The following is a 21,380-nucleotide window of genomic DNA, read 5'->3' as shown; positions in this document are numbered from 1 at the left end:
ACGGAGGGGGGCAGGAGGGGACGGGTCACTCGGAGGAGCCGGAGGCAGCCGGGGTGGCCAAGCAAAACAGTGGCTGCGGGGGGATACAAGTGCTGCCTATAAATAGCGCTGGGAAGCAAGCATTAGGGAGGGAGAAAAGCTATTCAAGCTAAAGGACAATGTTGGCACAAAAGCAAATAGATATAATTAGCCATTAATAAATGAAGGCCAAAGATTAGAGAAAGTATCTAATATCAGAAAAGTGAGAGCTGGGAAGGCTTTCCAGGGGCGGGGTGGGGGAGAACTTGACCCGCGTTGGAAACGGGCTGCGGCTATTTTTCAAAAGCCATTAAGTTATGAGCTGTCAGACGCAGCCTGCTGTGATTGCAGATGAGCCCTTTTTTTTTTTCTGTGTAAAAGGGAAGATTCGGCCGCTCTGTGACGTCAGGAGCTGCAGAGGGGCCTGGGAAGCTGCCCCAAGCACAGCCCCAGGGGTACAGCCCCGATCTGCTTCCACCCATCGACCCCAGCCCTTCCCCAGGGACCAAACTGCCCAAAGGGGGGCTTTAATCCCCAAAACTTCCCTGCAGCGCGGGGAGGGGGGGCAGGAGCTGGTCTCTTGCCACAGGACACAGGGGCAGCGTTGCTGCCAGGGGAACTGCGGGATTGACTTTCCCTTGGACCTTCGCAGGGAGCCGGGTGCGTTCTGAAAACATGTTTTAGCCACGAAGACATTATTGGCTCAGTGTGAATTGTGCCGTAGGAGCAGGAGGGACAGACAAAGCCGGGATCTCTCCAGCCTTGAAACCCTTTGACTCCACCAACTCCTGCAGCAGCATCTCCTGCTGTCCCTCGTGGGGCCGGCAGCACCTCGGATGGCCAACGCCATCGGCCCCGTGCAGCCACGGGGACCCGTCCTGTCCCGTCCTGTCCCGTCCCGCACCGAGCAGCTCCAGCCTCTGCCCGGGCTGGGGGCGAGACGGGGGGCTGCTGCTCCCCGGGGACAGCCAGCGCCCAGGGCTGGGGCTGGGTGCCGTGTGTCTGTAGGGGTTTGGTGGTGACAGGGAGACGGCTCCTCCTCGGTTGCTATTTCCAGCGGATGAAGTCAGCGGCTGCAGCGCCTGAGCTCGGCGCAGGGTGAGTCAGTGCCGGCCCGGCCGAGGCACCGCCGCAGCCCCCGCTCCGCCGCCGCACCGGGAGCCCCGTGACGGACACGGCCTTGTCCCCCCCCCACGCACGGGGTCCGGGCTCTGCAGCAGAGCGGTGCCAGGGCCCCCAGCCCCAGCGTGTCCTGTGGGGTCAGCCCCCCCCAGCTCCGAGCAGCACTGAGCAGATGCTGTTCAGAGCCACCTTGGTGTCCGTCCCACGTGACTCTGGTCAAGGCCAGACAACAGCTACTTCAGCCTCTGGTTACAATCCTGCTTTTTCTTTCTAAGCACATTTACTGGAAAAGCATCAAAGACAAAGACTGTAAAAATGTACTTACAGATGGCACAGGGGTTCCCAGGAGCCAGGTGGTGCCAGGCTGCGCAGCCCAGGGCAGGAGCTGCTTTGGGAATTCCTTCACCACCCTGTCCCTGCTGGAGAACCAAGCCATGAAAGGGGCAGAGAAGGTTCCAGCAAAGCCTCCTGCCTCCCCCTTCCTGACTCAGGTAGAGGAACCTCTGCGAGTTGCCCAGGAAAGAGCCAGGCTTTGTAACAGCGAGGGCTGCACCACCCTGCCCCGCTCTCTGGGCACCCACCTCCTGCCCCCCCAGTGTGGGTCAGCGCTCCCCACAGCTTCCTCAGAAGAGCTCGTGTCACCGTGTCCCGGTGGGAGCACCCTCAGACCAGCCTGGGCCCAGGTGAACAGAGGACAAAGAGCTTCACCCCTGCTTGGAGCAAAACTGAAAGGGTTACGCTCAGCCCTTCCTCGAAGCCAGGAAATGGCTCTTTCCTGGAAAAGCATCAAAGACAAAGACTGTAAAAATGTACTTACAGATGGCACAGGGGTTCCCAGGAGCCAGGTTGTGCCAGGCTGCGCAGCCCAGGGCAGGAGCTGCTTTGGGAATTCCTTCACCACCCTGTCCCTGCTGGAGAACCAAGCCATGAAAGGGGCAGAGAAGGTTCCAGCAAAGCCTCCTGCCTCCCCCTTCCTGACTCAGGTAGAGGAACCTCTGCGAGTTGCCCAGGAAAGAGCCAGGCTTTGTAACAGCGAGGGCTGCACCACCCTGCCCCGCTCTCTGGGCACCCACCTCCTGCCCCCCCAGTGTGGGTCAGTGCTCCCCACAGCTTTCAAAAAGAGCTCGTGTCACCGTGTCCCGGTGGGAGCACCCTCAGACCAGCCTGGGCCCAGGTGAACAGAGGACAAAGAGCTTCACCCCTGCTTGGAGCAAAACTGAAAGGGTTACGCTCAGCCCTTCCTCGAAGCCGGGAAATGGCTCTTTCTTTGTGTGCCCGGTGTCAGGGTGGGAATTTGGGAATTGCTCCCTCCCGCAGCGAGCGCTGCCCAAGGGCTGGAGCAGAAAGGGACAGTGGGCAGCTCCCTCCACCACCGTCCCTTGTATCACTCTGCAACAAGGAATCCTGCTGACACCAGAGTCCTTGGCACACCTCTGCTGCCCTCCTGGCAATCAAAAGCCCCTTTCTTCCATAATAATCTCCATTTTAATCTAGTACACAAAAAGCATTTTACTCTCACGGATTTCATTAAGCTGCCTGTTCCAGCTCTAGCAATTCTGTCAACGTGACGGCTCAAAAACGGGCCGTAGGCAGAGGGGATCAATAACAATTTATCAGGAAAGGGCCAGCCCAGGAGAAGCAACAGGTTTCAGTAAGACATGAGAAACTCAGCCTGAGGAAAGTACCATCGTATCCCCTGTTCCGAGAATCAAACACGTGTTATACCAGACTGATACACTGCAAAGTGCTGCAAAACAACCCCCCCATTATTCTTTCAGAGTAGTTTGAACTTCCTATGATTTAACAGAGATGTAATCACATCCGCAGAGATCCCAGAGTTCCCTATAAGCATCTTAAAAAGCAGGAATGAATCATTTCCTTGTACGACAATCAACCGTGCAATGCCACGATCTTGGAAATGACAGTTGAACAGCCAAAGCCAGCACTCGAAAAGAAAATAAAAGCATTTAATGCAAAACATTTTACCAAAAGGTTTTACATCAATTTCATAGAAATGGAATCGTCTCTTAAAACACAGAACCACCAATATAAATGTCTTGTTACAAAGCTGATTACAAAACTATCTCCTCAGCCACGCAGAGAGGTAGGGAGAGCACTTCTGTTATCTGGAAACACCGAGGATGAGCTGAAAAGCAACGGGTCAGGATCTGGCCTGCTACAGCCAAGGGATGGTAACACACACGTTCACAGGCTGAGACAGCTTCACCCCGTAAGGCCTTTGCTAAACTTCCTAATAATTTGTGGGTGGGCAACGGAAATACCTGAGATGCCTCACATGGTTTTCTCCAACACTGGGGGATGCTGGGGCAGACCACGGCACGTGTTCCCCTGCGAGGACCAGGCTTTAGGGATGGTTAAAAAAAAAACAAAACAAAAAACCAGAAAAACCCCAAGTTGGTTCGATTCCTGCTCAGTTGCTGCAGGCTGTGACTCCTGGGACCTGAGGGAGGTTTGAACTGACACGTCCTGGCCCTGCTGGTTGCCCAGTGGCTCGGGGAAGGGCAGCCACTGGGAGGAACAACCGGTGTGGCCACCCCAGGCTCCCCATCTAGATTCACTTCTGTCAGAGGCAAAAACGGGTCCAGAGAGCCCGTATTTTGGAGCAAGCAAGCCCTGAGGAGACCGAGAGCAGCCAGTCCAGCCAGAAGCAGGAGCCAGAGCAGGTCCTTGCTGAGCAGCAGCGAAGGCAGCGGGAAGGGCAGGGGTGGCTGGAGCCCTCTGCTCCCCTCGGCCGAGCTCCAGCAGCACGGCCCCCCCAGCACATCCACTGCCTTGTCGTTTGGCAGACGTGGCTGCTCTGGGAATGATTACCTGCAAAAGCAGCTCTGTCTCCAGCCCTGCATGGCCGGCTCTGCCGCCAGCGGGAGAAAGGCTCCGGCTCATCCCCACGGAGCCGGGACCCTCCTCCCTGCCCAGCAAACAACAACAAAAGGCCTTCAAGGAAGATGCTGTGGGGGGAAGGCAGCCCTCTAGAAAACAAAGCCACATTAACCGGCCTTAACAAAGCAACAGTTTTCTTCCCCAGGGGGAGGGCAGCCGGTGCCTTTCCTCCCCAGGACAGACTGTCTTTCGGGCTGTCGGGGGACGCGGGGGCGGCTGCTCCCTCTCTGGGGCTCCAGGGCTGGGCTCCCCCACCGCTACCAGGAGCTGAAGTCCCCAAAGCCCGAGCTCTTCTTCTCCTTCTTCGCAGCCGCGCTGGTCGAGGGCCCGTCGTCCTCCGCGCTGCGCTTCCTGGGGACAAAATGAAAACAGCTCAGGGACCATTTACTGTTCGGGGGGAGCTGGGGGCTTTTCCTCTCCCGTGGAAGGACAGGAGCCCATCTCTTGTCAACCAGAAGCTCTGTGCCAGCCCAGGGGACACGGGGTGGGGACAGGGCCTTTGGGAGAGCGTGTCAGTGCATGGGGATGGTTCAGGTCAGGCTCTGGACACTTCCAGGGAAGTGTTGAAAACCCAACAAGTTCTCCAGGCCAGAGCTGAAGATTTAACAGCTGTACTTTTTTAGCTCAGTCATGATGAAAACATGAGCCACAGGTTCTCTCCCCACCTTCTCACCTGTGTTTGTGGCAGCAAAAGGATTTAGGGGGAATTTGGTGTAAAGCAGCTGAGTGAGTTTTTCAGATCCTTTTCTGCTCCTTGAGCACAGCCTGTTGCAGTCCCTGCTGCTGTTCTCAGCCTCCCTCAAGTAGAGTGTGCAACCCCATCAAATCACTCCCGCACCTGCCAAAGGGCTGCTATGGACCAGACTCCCAGTCTGAAGGCAGGCTGCCATGAGGGAAGCACCAGGGAAGGAAAGTCCCTTCTATACTACTTGCCCTTTTCCACAGAGCTGCAAGCTCTGCCCAGGTTTCCTCTGTAAATACAGTGGAGAATGGCAGCAATTTTAAGCTGAAACGCTCAAGGGAGACACCAAACTGACCTACATGGGCTAAGATTTTGTGTTCTCACAGTTATGCAAATGCCCGTAAATCACGCAGGCACACACAAGCTGATTCAATAGCTGTCCACATCTGTGTGTGTGCATAAATACACGCCTTTACGCAGCAGACAGACAGCAGCATTTTTGCAAATGCTTTTAGAGAAGTCTGCGAAAAACAAATGGAAGGCACTTATTTTAATTTATCCAAAACGCATGCAAAGCTGCCACTGGGATGGGATTCTGTACTGTCCTCAGGAAAGCAGGTGATGCTGCCAGTCCCAAGGGGCGTACAAAGGTGTGTGGGAGAGGAGCTTTAGGAGGAGCCTGTACAACCAGCCAGGCTCCCTGCAGCTACTGCCAGACACCCAGTGCTCCCACAGCAGCCTGGGAACCTGCTCCCTGCCCGGCCCCGGCGGTTCGGCTGGTAGGACCGTTCGTGTGGCTGAGCAGGAACCAGAGAGCAGCGACAGGGGTTTATGGCAGCAACTTCGTGCAGGGCAGAAGCTGCTAAAAGCAAAACATCTGTGGGACTGTGGCTTCAGAAATAGCTGCAGAAGAGGAAGAGAATACAAGATGGTGTAGGAAGTGGCACAGCAGAGTTCCTCAAGGACTTCTGAGTTGTGAAAATGTTTCTACAGCTCTGAGGGCAGCACACATTAAAGACCAACTGGGTCGTGTTCAGTGCTAAAGGAAAAGCTCAGTTAACTTGTAATCTTGAAAAACAACATCAGCAGAGAGAACTCTTGACTGTTGGGACCACACAAGAGTGTCTTTGCAGCCTGCTGGCACGCACCGAACACCTGGGCAATGGCCCTGGGCAGGGTCAGCCTCCAGCAGGAAAGGCAACTACAACACTCAACAAAGACAAGACGGGCAGGGAACTCACGCTGCAGCCATGTTGATGTATTTTCCAATCCCCTGCCGGTAAGTTTTAGGAGCCTGGACCTCTTTCTTTGGTGGGACCACCTCAGCTTTTGCTTTTGCTGCTTCTTCTTCTAGCCGGACCTTCTCTCTTTCTGCAGCAACCTGTGGGAGCAGAGAGCACAGTCTGTCACAAGAGCTAGTCCAGGGTAAGGAAAAACTGTCTACAATTCTTGGAAGCTTCAAAGCACTCTAGAGCAGCAATCAGCACCTGTTATTACAGGGCAGCCTCCAGGGCCCGTGAGCAGCCTTTATAACACAACTCTCTTCTCACCTGCCGCTGCCCACAGCTGCTGTGGGCACTGGGAAGGAGCCCATCGTGAGCCTGATGGACTGACTGGGAGCAGTGCCAGGCTGGGCTACAAACCCCTCTGTGAAAGGGCAGTGATGGCCCTGGCACACGGGGCAATGCTGAGCGGCAGCTGCTTAATCTCAGCTCACACCATACGGGCTGGGGGCTGCCCGTGTTCAAAGAGAAGGCATTAACTCACAGAATTCTCTAAAGAAGACATTTGGCCTTTCAAAAAAACCAACCAACCAACGACCTCACCTGGGCATCTGCCTCTTCGTACGGATCAACAAAGACAGTTGTTGTCTCAATTCGTATTTCCTCCTGGGAGCAGAAGAGAAGAGAGAATTGATCCATGGATGAGGCTGTGCCACCTCCCCAGGCTTGGCGCTCGCAGCAGCGGGTGAGCTGCGGTGCCACAGGAGGCCACGCGTGTCCCCCCCATCCCACACAACCCCCGGGGCTTCACACGTACCTTGGGGCGGTCTGTTTTTGGGTCACTTTCCACATTCTCCATCGCAGTCAGAGTCTCAAAGCCACCAACCACCCTAAAAGAGGAAGGACATGATTTTCAGATGTCACAACAAGCTCAGAATACTCCTGCACTCTCACATCTAATACATCTAATTTATGCCCATTACTCTAGCAGATTTTTAAACCATTGTGTCCTGGGGAAGGGGAATCAACAACTGTATTTGGAAGACCCAAGATGACGTCATTCAATGTGGAAGGTAAGGATTTTTTCTCAAGTCTGGGATTTGACTTCAAAATTAAACAGAAGAGAAGTCCAACATGCAGAGGCAAAGCCAAGCCATCTGTGCAAGAGCCCGGCAGCCACACAAGGCAGCCAGGCAGGGACTGGGCTCTGTGGGCAGCCGACTGCGCCAGAAGACAGAAACCCATTTCAGAACGGGTTCACTAGTGCTACATCCATCAATTTAGATCTCATCTGTTACTCCCATGAGCTTTAAAAAAACCCAACCAACAGATTTGGTCAACAAAGCAAAAGTTTTCATTAACATGTCAACATGAGGGCGGTGAGCTCGGCAGGGCCTGGGCAGCAGAGAGCCCAGCCACGGCCACAGGACACGCCGGGACACTGCTCATGGTTTCTGTCTAGGAGGCTGTCAGACCCCTGGCCTCTCGATTTCGCGTCAACATATCCAAATACTCGCTGCAAAACATTGAAGAAAGGCCGAAGACTTTCTGGACTGCTGCATGTTCATTTTCCAAAAAAAGTGTGGAACAATGGGAAAGTTCCAGAAAAGGATATTTAGAAAGGATAAATGGGGTGACCCAGATAATTATAAGCCTGTCATCCTGGCATCTATCCCAGCAAAATAATGGAATAGCGGAGACAGGACATGATTAAGAAAGAAAGGAAATAAGTAACAACAATCAACAAGGTTTTGTGGAAAACAGAGTCTGTCAAACAACCGTCTATCTCTGAGACGACAGATGTGGTTCACAGGGATAACAGTGGCCACGGAACAGAGCTCTGGAAGGCGGCTGGTATTTTGATCGAGAAACCAGAACAATATGAAGGGAACACAGCACACATTAAATAAAAAATTGGCTGACAGGTGTCAAAACCTAATTTTAAATAGAAACCACTGAGTCAGTACGTTTCCCGAGGCATCCTGCTGGGATCAGATCTCAGTCCCAGGGTATTTAACACTTTTATCCACATCATCATCCCCAATTAAATTTGAAAACAGCTATACTTAGAAGAGCCGTAAATAAAGCTGAAGACAGGCCGCCGATGCCGAGCGATCCAGATCCCTTGGAGAAGCTGGCTGTGGCTGGACAACATCTGCTTTAACACAGCCAAGCCACATGGCCAGGAACCAAAAATACAGCCCACATTAACGGCTGTGGGACAATGCAAAGCAGCAGTAATTCTCAAAAAAGCTGTTCCTGGAGGCGGAGGAGCCTGGGGCCGGCAGCTCGGCAGGACCTGGCTGTTGAGGAGCCCAGGGCTGAAAAGCCACGAGCCTTCCTGGGGTGGCAACTGCTTTGAAACCCGATTGCTGGGCTTAGTGGGGCTCCAGTACTAGCACACCATCACCAGCCATGGGCTCAGCTGCTCCTGCAGAGAAACACACCTTCTGCTGCCCCTCCACGACACCCAGACGCCTGAGGAGCTCCTCCACCAGCCATGGCAGCCAAAGGGAACCAGCCAACCCCGTGGTAAAACGGGCAAACGGGTCCCTCTCCTTTGCCCCCCGTGCCCAGTGCAGCCCCAGTGCAGCCCCAGGGGCTGGGACGGGCCCCGGATGCCACCCAGAAGACAGAGCCCATCACAGAAGATAGAGCTCCGTGAGGAGCGAGGACACTGCCCAGCACCGTCCCCGAGCAGGGCCGTCCCCGCTGACACTGCATCACTGCTCCAGACCCTCTGCTCCTTCCCCCCTCCCCACGGGCTGTGCAATCCATAATCAGGCTGGGACGTTTAAGAGCAATTAAAAACCACGATGGCAGGCTAGAACAGCCTCATTCCTTCACAACTGGAGGCAGCGCACTGGGGGAAGGGCTGGAAGACCCTGCATGAACTTTTTAAAGTTCGTAACAAAAACTCAATTTAAAAATCCTCCTCCAGGCCAGTATCAGATTTGCTTCTAATACTGATGATTAACACACAGCCTAAGATATATTCACTGTATTTTAATTGCCCCTAAAGGAAACTTCTGATTTAATATTGGAGGATTTTCTAGCCAACAGCTCCATTCATTATCTGCCTGTGTGTTTTCATTTAATTAGGTTCTGATAATTTCAAATGGCCAGATCAGCTACGCACTGGCATCTCAGCTGAGTAATCCCCCAGCCCGTAGCTAGACCTCCCACAACATTAGCCCTAACGCATTTGGCGATGCTCATGAATCTTCAGCTGCTACGCTAATTAAACTTTATTGGGAATACTTTGTCACTTGTACATTTTAAAAGGCTATGATAGACATGCCATTCACAGGTCATCAGTAAATGACCTAAATAGTCTATTTTGACATTGTTGTTATGCCTGCAGAGCATGTCGTCCTCCTTTCTTCTTAGCTTCTTATCTCTAAAATGGAAAGCTGCTCTGGTTTAGCCCCCTGCATTCTCTAACATTTTGCACAGGGTATCTCTATGCATATTCCAGTGCCAGCACAGTGAGCTCTCAATGCAGGTCTATGTCTTTAGGCACTGCCATAATGCCAATAAAAAACTGTAATTAATTGGAATACACACCACCAGGTCAGAGAAGAGAGCTCTGACCAGAGGAACTGGAAATAATTTGCAAATCATTTTTGCTCAGGGAGCACCTGGGAGTTTTGTCACGGATCAGGCCCAGCTGAGGCTTGTGTTGCATCAATAAAAATTAAAATCCAGAGAGGACAAGATCTGATTGCAAACATCACCCATCCAGTGAAAAATGAACTACACAGTAATCAGGGCAGTTGTGGCTGGATGCAAAAAAAAAAAGGAATATACCAACGTCAGGTCTCAAACCATAAAGGATTTTGTAAACTTTCCTCAGATTTGTCCAAGCAGAGAGACAATGTAGGTGCAGGCTCTCGAAACATTACCTCTTGTTATTGTCAAATCTCCTCACGCTACATCATGGCACTAAAATGAGTGTGATGGGATATAACGTGTCTGAGCCCACGCACTGGCACCCGCTGCAGCACCCGCTGCTCACAGAGGAGGGAAGCAGCACGGCAGGGTGGTTTGGGGTTCCCTGCCTGTCCCACAGCACACGGGCTCGGTGTGAGAAGAAAAGCTCAGAGATGGCTTGCCAAGAAAAAAGCTCATACAAGTTACATGTGGAAAACACCATCAGATCAGTAAACTGCCCAGGTGAGGCTTCAGCAGAGGCTGAGGTGACACCCTGCAGCGCGGAGGGTGGCCCCGCTTGGGTGAGAACCACCAGCGAAGCCCAGGGTTTGGTGGGTTCTTCCAGCCGAGGCTGAACAGAGAAACGATGATCTCAACTACGGATTTAGCTCAGCAGCCCTGAGACAGCTTGTTGTATTTTTAGAGGAGCTTGATAAATGTTGCATTACACTTAAGCACGGATGACAAGGTAGGTACATTTAGGTTTTTTCTGTTACCAGAGTAATGAAAACAAATATGTGCCCTTACTCGTGCAATTCTGTTTTCTTGAAAACCGAGCTGAGGCAGCACTGGAAATCTTTGCATTTCAAATTTTGAGATGTTATTTAAAATCTCCCTTCCTGTGAAGGCTCCTTTATGCAAACTAGTAACCCTGCCTCACAGCCACCAGTGTCTGCACGAAGCGTGAGTGAAGGATCTGGAGCAAGCTCTCTCCCTTTGCCATAAGCCAGTGACAGTCCCGCTGCTCCCAAAGGAAACTGCAGCTCCAAGCAGCCTCACAGACCTTCACACGTGGACTTCCTATTTCTCATATTTTTGTTTAGAAGAACTATAGGAATTAAGCCTTATGCAATGCTGGGGATGGCAGTGGTCCAAGACGACAGAGTTTCCTGGTCAGAAGACGATACAAGAACAATGTCTGGACTTCTTAAAAAAAAATGCTTTAAACTAGAAACCAGAAAGAAGCATTGTTGCTTTGTAAACACATTCTGCCCTCAAGGTTATTTTTATAAAAAGGAGTACATACATTTATATGCACACACAGAGAGAACAATATATACATGCACAAACACGTATGCTCGGGACAAAATGTTCCCTACGGATACACCCCACCTGAGAATCAGACTCGCCACCGGAGCAACAGCCCGAGTCTCTCATGAGGGCTTAATGCAGCCGGTGAGACACGGCAACGAAGGGTGCTGGAAAAACAAAGCAACTTGGAAAAAAAGCATTTTGAAACTAGACTCACAGATGAACCTGGCTAAGGACCTCCCTGCTCTGAGACCAGCTCCTCTGTGGAGATGACACGGCTGTTCTGGAAAGGCCACCAGCCCTTGCCCAGCTCCTGCTCCATCTTCCCACCTTGCCCCTCGCTGCTCTCCGTGGGATGGGGAGTGGGCTCAGGCTCAGGCTCCTACAGTCAGTGACAAAACCAGCTCTGCTGCTGCTGACACACCGTTTCTCCACCCTTCACATGTGCTACAGCAGAAGAGCAACAGGAACAGGAGTTTCCCAGCTTAGAAACCACTGGGGTTCAGGGATTCGCATCCCACAGGGAATGTTACAGTGGGAACAGACGCTGTGCGTTATTTGACCGTACCCGGGCAGCAGAACGATGCCTTGTAGCTGCTCTATGTAGCTCATCGCTTTAGAGAAGAGTTACTCTCTTTGCCCTACTCTGGAACTGCAGGAGAAAGCACTAAACAGGCCAAGGCATATTTAATACAGAAAGAAAACCCTCTTCCACAACAGCATCTGGCAAGGGGAGGAGGGAAGAAAAGAGAAGACTAAGCCGAGAGCATGCCAGCCACTGAATGACGCCTCCAATTTGACTGAGGCTGAGGTTTCCCAAACCACCTTGTTCATTATTTCAGGGAACAGGAGAACTGGAAGAATGAGCGGCAGAAACCTCCAGAGACAGTAAGAAGATCTGTGTAAGCAGATACGTGCAGCCACCCACAGAGGGGAAACTGACCTCCATATACTCAGCTCGTCTGTTGCCACATCCTTTTCTGGGTTCTTGACCAACACAAGCAATATTCTAATAAACACACAGAACTGCTGCCCAGATCATTTCCAGCTTTGCCACTCTGACAACAACACTCTTCCCTCCACTCTCTCTATTGCTTTTCGTTTTATCACATCACATACCTGCAACCTGCCCTCACTTTCCAGCCCACCATGCTCTGTGTATCCCAAATCTCACCCCAAATCTCACCGAGTGCATTTCTCCCCTTTGGCTGATCACCACAGCTTGATCACCTTCCACTATTATCTTAAACATGCACTTTTTCATTTTCATGTGTCCCTTTACTTCTGGAGCAGGCTCCCCCAAAGCCACTTCATTTTTCCCTGGGGCTTTCTTTTTCCTTGGTTCTGAAGAAAGTGCAAACTGTTGGTGGAAGGTGGGCTGAGAGGGGTCACTACTGTGACTTCCCTGTATCTACATGGAGTCTCTTTTCTACTTACACAGCTCCCTGGGACAGAGATTATGTTTCTATTTCTGCTTAGAAAGGGCAAATGTACCAGGTCGCTGACCCACAGGCACTGTGAACCACTGGAGTAATAGAAAATATCGTAACACATGGATAAGGCACTGTGAACCACTGGAGTAATAGAAAACATCACAACACCATGGATGGGATGCACTTGCATCTGAATTTCCCAAAGCAGCCTGACAGGAGCGCGGGCCTGTACTGGTGCTCTGGTGGTGACATCCTGCAGCTCACGTGGCGTTTGGACTCCTGGTGACAGCGTGGACACTGGGGAGCCCTCATGCACACCCCCCCACACAGCCGTCCCCTGCACAGGCTGCTCACCCCCTCTGCGCGGAGCAAGGGAATGTTGGTTGGTTTATGTCATTTGAGTTTCCAAAGTAAATCTCTTACCAGTCAGCTAGGAGCCAACAAAAGCCACCAGTTAGTTTTCACACGAGTTACAGCATTCTCTAAGTCAGGAGAAATTGTAATTACCAGAAATGGTAATTACTAATTTAATCTCGGCAGCTCTGCCAGAGAAGGAAATCCGTGCAGCCTGCAACACACCTCCAAGGGAAAGATTCCTCTCTCACTCTCTGCCTTTGTTTTTGCTCCCCATCCATGCCAAGTGATCTCCTTTATTTTCAGTAACATCCGTCCTCACCGTTGCCAGGTGGGCAGCACGTTCACAGGCTGCCCTCCCTCTCCTCAGCCACAACCTTCTCCAGAGACTTGAAAACCCCAGGGCACCGAGAGAGACACGCGTCACCCCTGCAGCTGCAGTGTTTGCCAAACACCCTTAACAGCCAAAATCCAACTCTCCATAGCTGCTGCTATGCAAAAATTGTGTTTCTGACCAGTGGGGACATGAATAAGATGCAGCTCTCCAGGGAAGGAACTCTGCAATGTTCCATCCCACACAGGACCAAAAAAGAATAGAGGGGTGGGGAACGGTTGCTCTTTCGCTCCATTTTGCTCTCCAATGTATGAAAATTCTGCTGGAAAGTTCTATACAAATTGCAAACAGGCGAAATTCTGCTCTCAAAGACACGTATGTGACACTCACTACCATGAACCAGAGCCACACAGAAATAGCTGAGGGTACAGCTGAGATCAGAGTATTTAGGTTTGAATATTAACTAAGTAATCCTCAAATCTATATGAAAGTCACAACAGGCCAGTGAGCATCCAGTTAAGACAATCCAATTTAACATTCATGGAAACAAAGAATTCTTGTTTCATGGGTTTGTTCTATTCTCAAACCCAGATATTATTTCTAGATATGCTTCCCAGATGTTATTGTACCATACAGCCTAAGATCAGATAGAGCCAGCGAACCCAGGAAACACCCACGATCCAACACAGAGAACTCCGGCTGGAGTTTCACCAGAGGTACAATCTCTTCAATCTTTTGGCTTTTATGACTTTTAAAAACAAATGCAGGTAAAAACAGCTGCCTTTTATATTAAATTTGTAGGTAAACTTCATTATTCAATGTGTACATAAATCTATTGCAGCATAGTTTTACATTTTTCGAATTAATCTCCATTTACATGCAAGAAAGTCCAAGGTAAAGTTCATCTGTGCTGTGTTCAGATGAAGATGCCACTCTATTTTCATGCTGGGAGCCAAACACGATTCTAAAACATTGTCAGCTGAGCTCTCCTAACCCAAATACTGTTTGGTGAGGTGGCAAGCTCAGGGTAACAGCATTACCCTATGGAATTTAATGGGATTTTTGCAAGGAGGAGTCAAATTGTAGCTTAAGTGAAATACTCCTAAGATATAGGTAATGTAACTCCTCCAAGAATCTACTCGCTCTCAACTTTCCATATCAGAATTTGCTTTGTTAATTTGCTTCCACCAAATGATAAGGGAACTTTAAATTTTTTTAGGACAGACCTTAGAAAGGAAAAAGAAATACATTTCGAAGGGTTCAATTACTGCAGAATAAGCATCAAAACTAAAATAACTGTTTAAAACGGAGCCAGCGTCTGCCTCAAGAACTCACAGGGAAAGAACATGGACTGAATATACCATTTTCACAGTACAGCACTATTGCATGACATGCAGTCGAAGCAAACAGCACATGCATTTATTTTCAACTGCTGCTTTTCAACCAGACAAAACTGTTAAAGAATAAAAAACCAGATCTTCACTTAAAAAAGACTGTGAAATCCTCGGGAGCCACCAATGGAGCAGGTGAGTGACATTCCCCTCCCTGCCAGGAGCACAGAGGCAGCCGTGAGGACAGGCACCGTGACCGGGTAAATACCGGCACCCGCAGCGGGGGAAGCCACGGTAACATAAGGATTTTGTACTATCTTCTGTCATAAATACCTTGATCTTTATCATGCGAGGGCTTGACTGGCAAAGACTTTTGGAATTAACTTCTTTATAAAGAGTGAAGTTCTCTTGCTGTCTTGGCACTGGCAATATCTTTGCATATACACACACAAACATGTATGTTCTGTATGTGTACACACACAAATACACAGATTTTATACTGATCATAACTGTCAGGAATAAAAGAAAAGGAGAATAGAATAAAAATGAACAAAAGGGGCGAAAAGACCTAATCTATGCAGAAGCTCTGTGTTCTGTGCCATGATGAACAGCAGCCCTGCCATGACTAATTTCCTGGCTGACAGCTCGGGAGAAGATGAAAGCAGTGCTGAAGAGGTAATCTCTCATGTCCCAGCAATTAGCATGCACAAATATTAACAGGGTTGGTTACAGGACGATGATTACTGTGCTCACGACTCCCTGGAGGGCCACCCACAGAAGGGAAGTAAGGCAACCAACAGTGATGGAAGGAGGAAAAAAGGCAGAGTCTGATGACTGGCACTGATGCGACACTGGCCACCTACTCGTGGTGAGGAGAACCAGCTTGTGAGCTGGGAGTTTCCTCCAGTTCCATGTCAAGAGTCAGTGGATGCTTCAGACACACAGGAGAGCGTGTCTGCTATACTGCTGCCATAATATCCTTCACTTACCTTCCAAAAACTGTATGCTTCCTGTCCAGATATGCACAAGAGCGGAATGTGATGAAGCTGGAAGGAATAAAGACATAACAGTTAGCACATTATCTCATGGACGCTCAGCAACAGCCAGTGATGCTTAAAAACAGAAATCCTATGCAGAAGCTCCCTGAGAGAAGAGAAGCCCTTCCCTCTCTGGCTCCTCTCTGGCCAGACACCCTTTAACTCCTCTGTGTTGTGGATTTTGTCTTGGATTTCTGGAGTTCTGGCTTCTCGTTTTCACACCTCACTAACCCCTCTGAGCAGCACTCCGAGCACGGCGACCTGCAGGGATCCAGAATGAACCTGGACAGCTGCCCCTTGGCCAGGCAGGGCCCGCAGGATGGAGAGGTGCCCCCTGCTCGAGAAGTACATTTCTCGTGCACGATGGCGAGCTTGTGTCCCCCAAATACAGCTCTGTGACACTGCGGGCTCTGCCAGTGCCAACAACTTCTGTCTTTTAGGATATTTACTTTTTGAATTTTTCTTCCAATAAATTGGCCTGACAGCAATCCACTTCTCCTCTCGACACAGCAAATTTGTTCTTGGGATACAAATGTGGCAGAAGAATACTTCAAGGAGTCAAACATACTGAAAACCTGTGAAACTTGGATTTTTGGTTTTTAATTAACTGGACTTCTAATTTTGGGGGTTGTATTTTTAAATTTAAACATGGAAACCAAAGCACCAAATCCAAAGCAACCTTTACCACTAGAACTTTTCTCTAAAGCTTAGAGCTTCTTTGGGAGACTTGGACGCCAGGCAGATGAGACAGAGGTTTCCACGCTGTGGTCTGCAGACCACGATGGCCCATCTTGGCTGGACATGCAGTGCTGGCTCCCCTCCCTGTCTCCATCTGCTACACTACATTAGAGACAGCTAAAAATATATAGGCATTCCAAAAGCACTTTTCCATATAAGCAACTGCCTCAGGAAGTTATATGGTTGCAGACAGGAGGGGCTGCAATCTGCCAGGCAAGCTATTAAGACGCAGCCAGCCCCAGGAAAGCTTCGGGAGGCTGTGCAGAATGGGAACTCCTGCACAGGGCAACCACTGAGACTTAGCCCCGTGCACGGGTCCTTCCCACCACCTCACTCCCAGTTATCCCATACTTCAGGTTATCAAGTGGTCAGCTATGTAGCATTGCAATAACAAACATCTGAGCAGTAGCAAATATACAAAGAAAGCTTTTCACCCATCACCGCAGTGACAATAAAATGAAGGACAATGGAACTAATGTAACTCGGGATGATCCTGGAGGAGAAGCCCAGAGCATTTCTCCAGCCCTCCTCACCCGGGGGCTGCAGCTCACCCTGTGCTGCAGTGACAGCCATTCACCCAGCTCCTCAGGTCACAGCAGCTGCCAGAAGTGTCTAAATGCTGCTTGGGAAACTTTATAAATACGGGCAGCTGGAGTCTCTCAGGGACTTCACATATAAAGGAATTTCATATTTCATTCGCAAATTTTAGGGAAACATACAGTCACATTTGCAGCAGCAGATGATGTGACTCACTATGGCACATCACTCATGAACTGTCTATAACCTCTGTTTCTAGAATCCCTTTTTATTTTTAAAAAAAGTGGCTCTGCTCTCCCCTGATGTAGCACCTGAGTGCTGGCAGTGACATTCAGATCCAAAATAAGCCCTACAGCAACTCAATCCTGCAAACTGCCCAGCGTGTGCTTGGCCTGCAGGACGTGAGTGAGCCTATTAAAAGCTCTGAGACGAGCACTTGTGTTTAATTAAAGCCAGCTACACTGCTGCATAGTTCACAAGCCATAGTAATACTTAGCATCATGACGACCAACGCCAGGAACCCCCCCCTTGCCCCCCTCCCTGGTCCCAACACGCACTGCTGTGCGCACACACACAAACAAGGTTATTACAACTTCAGTATCTTTACATTTTGTTTGTTCTTCCTGCTTCTTCATTCATTTTTTCATCATTTTAGTCTTCGTTCTGCTTTTGTACATGGAAACTCGCATCATTCTCAGCCCCAGACCCTGCACTCTGCCATGTCTGGTTCTGCACATCTCAGCAGAGCAGAACTGCTCTCACTCATTTCAAATCAGGTGAGGGAAAACCAGCACCGTTCCCGTGGAGTGTAACATCTCATTTCATTGAGCCCCTTCAAAAAGTTCAATGAGGGACTATATTTGCAGAGAGTGGAGAGGTATAATGATCTTTCCGTGGGGGAACACTGACAAAAATGAACCAAGCCTTAAATCATAAAACCAGAAAAGACAAATTAATGATGATACTATAAACCTACAGGTTCTTGCCGTGCCTCACTTTGCTCTTCGATTGGGTCGGAGCAGCTGCAGCCACCCCGATTTCAATACGCAGCACTCGACAGCATCTTTCACTTGACTGAACTTTAAAGAGTAGCTCGTAAAATGTCATTTGTTTTCTTAACAGAGTAAGACACAATGTCTGGAGGGAAACAATAGAACACAAAAAACAAGTGACTACTTACAACTGTGATTTGTTTGTGTTGGGTCCCGAATTGGCCATACTGAGAACACCACGCCCCGTGTGGGACAAATTGGGCTTAAATTCGTCTTTGAAAGGTTTTCCCCAGTAAGATTCTCCTCCTTAAAAGAGAAGAGAGAAGAAATGTTTATTTTCATTAGTTCCCACTGCATTTTACAACAGGCACTGACATTAAATGTAAGGTTTCTGGCACTTGTGATCACTATGTGTATAATATATTCTTACCTCATCCCTACCCCGAGGCTGGGACCTGAGCACGCCCTTGACATCTCATGTCTGTGACCAGAAACACAATCTGTGCCCCTCGCTATCGACTGCGACACACCAGGCTGCTTCTCAGCAGCGTTACACGGTGTGTGCTGAAGAACTGCCTAGCATTTAATTTCTTACTGCTGGTCCACCCTAATTTTTCTCTTTTGAGGCATTAAATCTTTAAAAGTGGCTTCCTGACAATCACAGGGCACAGAATTATTAGTTTAATTGCACTCTGGATATAACGTTACTTGCGGAAATAAGTATCAGGGAGATGAAATATGTTCAGAGAATCAGCTAAGAATAACAGCTATAAGCTCAAATGCTTAATACCTGGATGATGTAAACACTTAATGCAATGAAGTCAGAAGGATGATAGAACTTGCACAAACAGCAGACCCAGCCCTCCAAAACGGGTTTCTTTTCCACATCTGTGGCTAGAAAGAGGGTCTGGGAGACCCCCCTCCTGCCTGTCATTTGTACATTATTTATGACAGAGCTGACATTTTCATTTGCACTTTCCTCCAGGATCATTCTTAATAAGAAAAATGAAGGCTGAGATGAGTCATAGTTTTACAGTCAAATCCATAATCTTGTTTGACAAACCATGAAAAAATATTTCACCTTAGGACAGCATTAAAAATAAACCAAACAAAACTCTGGGAAGAGGCTGCGAGCCCAGTCCATCTGCAGAAGGGGCTGGAGGAGGAGGAGGAGAGGAGCTGGGGAGGCAGGAGGGCAGCCCGGGCCCGAGCACTCGGTGGCTGCAACGCGGCACAGGGCAGGGGGGTCCTTCCCGCAGGTGAGGGGCAGAGAAAACCAAACAGGGAATAAAACAGGCTCCTGCTAAAAACCTCATGCAGAAAATCACAAGAGGAAAGAGTTTCAGGTGATGCCATGAAAACAGAGCATCCCAGGGGGACAGTGCAAGTGGTGCTTTGTCAGCAAGAAATTTTGGAAGAAACTAACCCACTTAAAAACCCAATTAATCATGTTCAAAAGATCTATTAATAGAGTTGAGTGGTGCCTGTTCTGCAATTCGACAAGAGGCAGCAAAAGGGGACAAACCCTGTAGGGATTTTCTGTGATCAGGAGCAGAGGAGCGATTACTTCAGCAATCTTTGGCTATTGTCTATTTTAAGATCAGCTCAATTACATCAGCTCGATCCCACTTCCAACCTCTTCCAGCACTGGGTGAAAAGGGCTACGCTACAGCTGCTGCCAGCTCTGCTGGTAAGAAGATGGATCCAAACCACAACTATTCCAGCCAAATCCAAAGTGTTCAACCCATTTCAAAGCTCATCCAGTGCCACCCCCTGCCCTGGGCAGGGACACCTCCCACCAGCCCAGGTTGCTCCAAGCCCCGTCCAACCTGGCCTTGAACCCCTCCAGGGATGGGGCAGCCACAGCTTCACTTGCTGTGAGTCCTGCCCTCCAGGAGTGTTTGCTGCTAGAAATTGTCAGATTTCACACAAACCCAAGGACATCCCATGGGGAGGGTAACACAGCAGCAGGGGGGCAAACCCCCAGCTCCGTTACGACCCCCATGTGCTTTCAGCTGGTGCTGGAGCCACTGCGCTGCCGAGACAGGGTGGAATCAGCCCTGAGGCCTTTGCTGGTCAAAACAATAATTCAAAGGGGAAGAGGAAAATTATGAGTGACAGAGAGACTCTCTCCTCCTGGCACCACAAGCACCTAGACCCAAGAGCTTGCAGACAGGAGAAATGAGCAACGACCTTTAGGTTTTGCAGTATTTATTTTTGTATGATTCCACTTCAGATCATACACTGCGGGTCACAACTAATCTGATACGTACGAAGGCTCACTTTGGTTCATTTCAGTTCCCTGGAAATAAGTGCTAATATTTTAGTAGGTGGTTATGGGATGAGACCCAGACCCTGCCTCCCCCTCCTATGGCTGTTCCAAGGCTCATCCCTCCGCCGGGAGCTGCAGGAAGAACAGGAAAGGCCTGGGCAGTGCTGGGCACAGGGCGAGGTGTCCCATGAAGGACACGGCTCAAGTGTCCACAGAGCCCTGGCAGCACCCTCTGGGACACTGCAAAGGCAGCGAGACAGCACTGCAAGGACAGTTTGGCTTTTGTTGTTTTTTTTTAAAGAAAAACCTCAAATTTTTAATTTAAGAATACCAAAAAAAAAAAAAAGAAAGAAAGAAAGAAAAAGAAACCCCTAAATGTATTTTCCTTAAGTTAAAAATAGCCTGACTGTGCTGTCTGACAAACTCCTGCTAACCCCTGGAATCCTTCCAGGCTTCGAGTGTCTGCTTGCAGTGGGACCAGACAGAGCAAGCCAGAAGAGGGAGAGTTAAATGTATGCATTGTTTTAATTACTGAAACCCAGAACCACTTTCTCACTGAAGATTAAGTACAGATCCCTCGTTGGTCTCCTGCCACGGCAGCACAGTGCCCAGCGCACGGCCACAGGCATTTAGACCCTCACCTTTTACTCCCTATGGTAGAGCTCAATGTAAACTTGGGAAACCAACCCCCAGGCTCCAGACCTAGTGGCAGTAATTCGGAGGCATTTGTCAGAACCCAGCAGAGTTTACTGTGCACAGTCCCTACACGGCCGTGCCATCTCCCTCATTTCCTGGGAGCAGAAGGGACACAGACAGGGGAGGTGGGACCATCCTGCAGCCTGGCTCACCTTACACTTACACTCCCCTTACACTTACACTCACCTTACACTGACACTTACACTCACCTTACAAAGAGAGGAGGCTGCTCCTCATACCCACCAAATCCTCCTCCGAGAGGAAGGTGAAAGCCTTCATGGGCTGGGAGGAGGCTTTTGCACAATTCTGTGAAATAAGGGTCACCTGCCCGCCCTGACACCCAAGACTCCAAGCTGGAGGCAGCTGGGAGCCACTTCCCCACATTTTTAATAAAAGAGAAAAATTCTCTGAAATTAAAGAGGCGTTGCCTAATTCTCACACAGGGGTGAAACCAAACACCACACAGCTCACAGAAAAAACGAAACTGTGTTCATCATTTCCATTGTCCAGAGTGGCCAGATACATGCAGCCTGGAACTGAAGCACAGGGAGTTGTTCAGTCTCTGCACCTTGTGCTGATGGTGAAAAGGTGAACAGATCTACAGTGACATCTGAAGCAGCCACATATTAGCAACTATGCAGGAAAAAGCCATGTTCTCAGATTGCCTTTTGAACTAAACCAGCTTACTCTTTGGTAATCTTTGCTCCTTCTAAAGGCATGTTTTTCAGAAAATATTTTTTTGGGT

At 49.6% G+C, this 21,380-nt stretch overlaps 1 protein-coding gene across 1 annotated transcript in view; it reads right to left on the bottom strand.

Annotated features, from left to right (window-relative positions):
- Positions 1–3,086: 3,086 nt before the first annotated feature.
- The window catches only part of PPIL2 (peptidylprolyl isomerase like 2), a 60,917-nt gene continuing 42,623 nt past the window's right edge, over positions 3,087–21,380 (bottom strand). Inside the window, exons 14-19 of the mRNA XM_014943975.1 lie at positions 17,856–17,973; positions 15,353–15,409; positions 6,764–6,836; positions 6,550–6,612; positions 5,965–6,104; positions 3,087–4,392 (exon numbers count right to left, since the gene is read on the bottom strand). Coding sequence (XP_014799461.1) covers positions 4,299–4,392; positions 5,965–6,104; positions 6,550–6,612; positions 6,764–6,836; positions 15,353–15,409; positions 17,856–17,973 — 545 coding nt within the window. The 3' untranslated portion in view covers positions 3,087–4,298. The remainder of the gene's footprint in view (positions 4,393–5,964; positions 6,105–6,549; positions 6,613–6,763; positions 6,837–15,352; positions 15,410–17,855; positions 17,974–21,380) is intronic.

Source organism: Calidris pugnax, unplaced genomic scaffold, assembly GCF_001431845.1.
Source record: "Calidris pugnax isolate Ruff unplaced genomic scaffold, ASM143184v1 scaffold138, whole genome shotgun sequence".
Taxonomy (NCBI): domain Eukaryota; kingdom Metazoa; phylum Chordata; class Aves; order Charadriiformes; family Scolopacidae; genus Calidris; species Calidris pugnax.
This window is presented reverse-complemented; position numbering and strand designations above follow the sequence as displayed.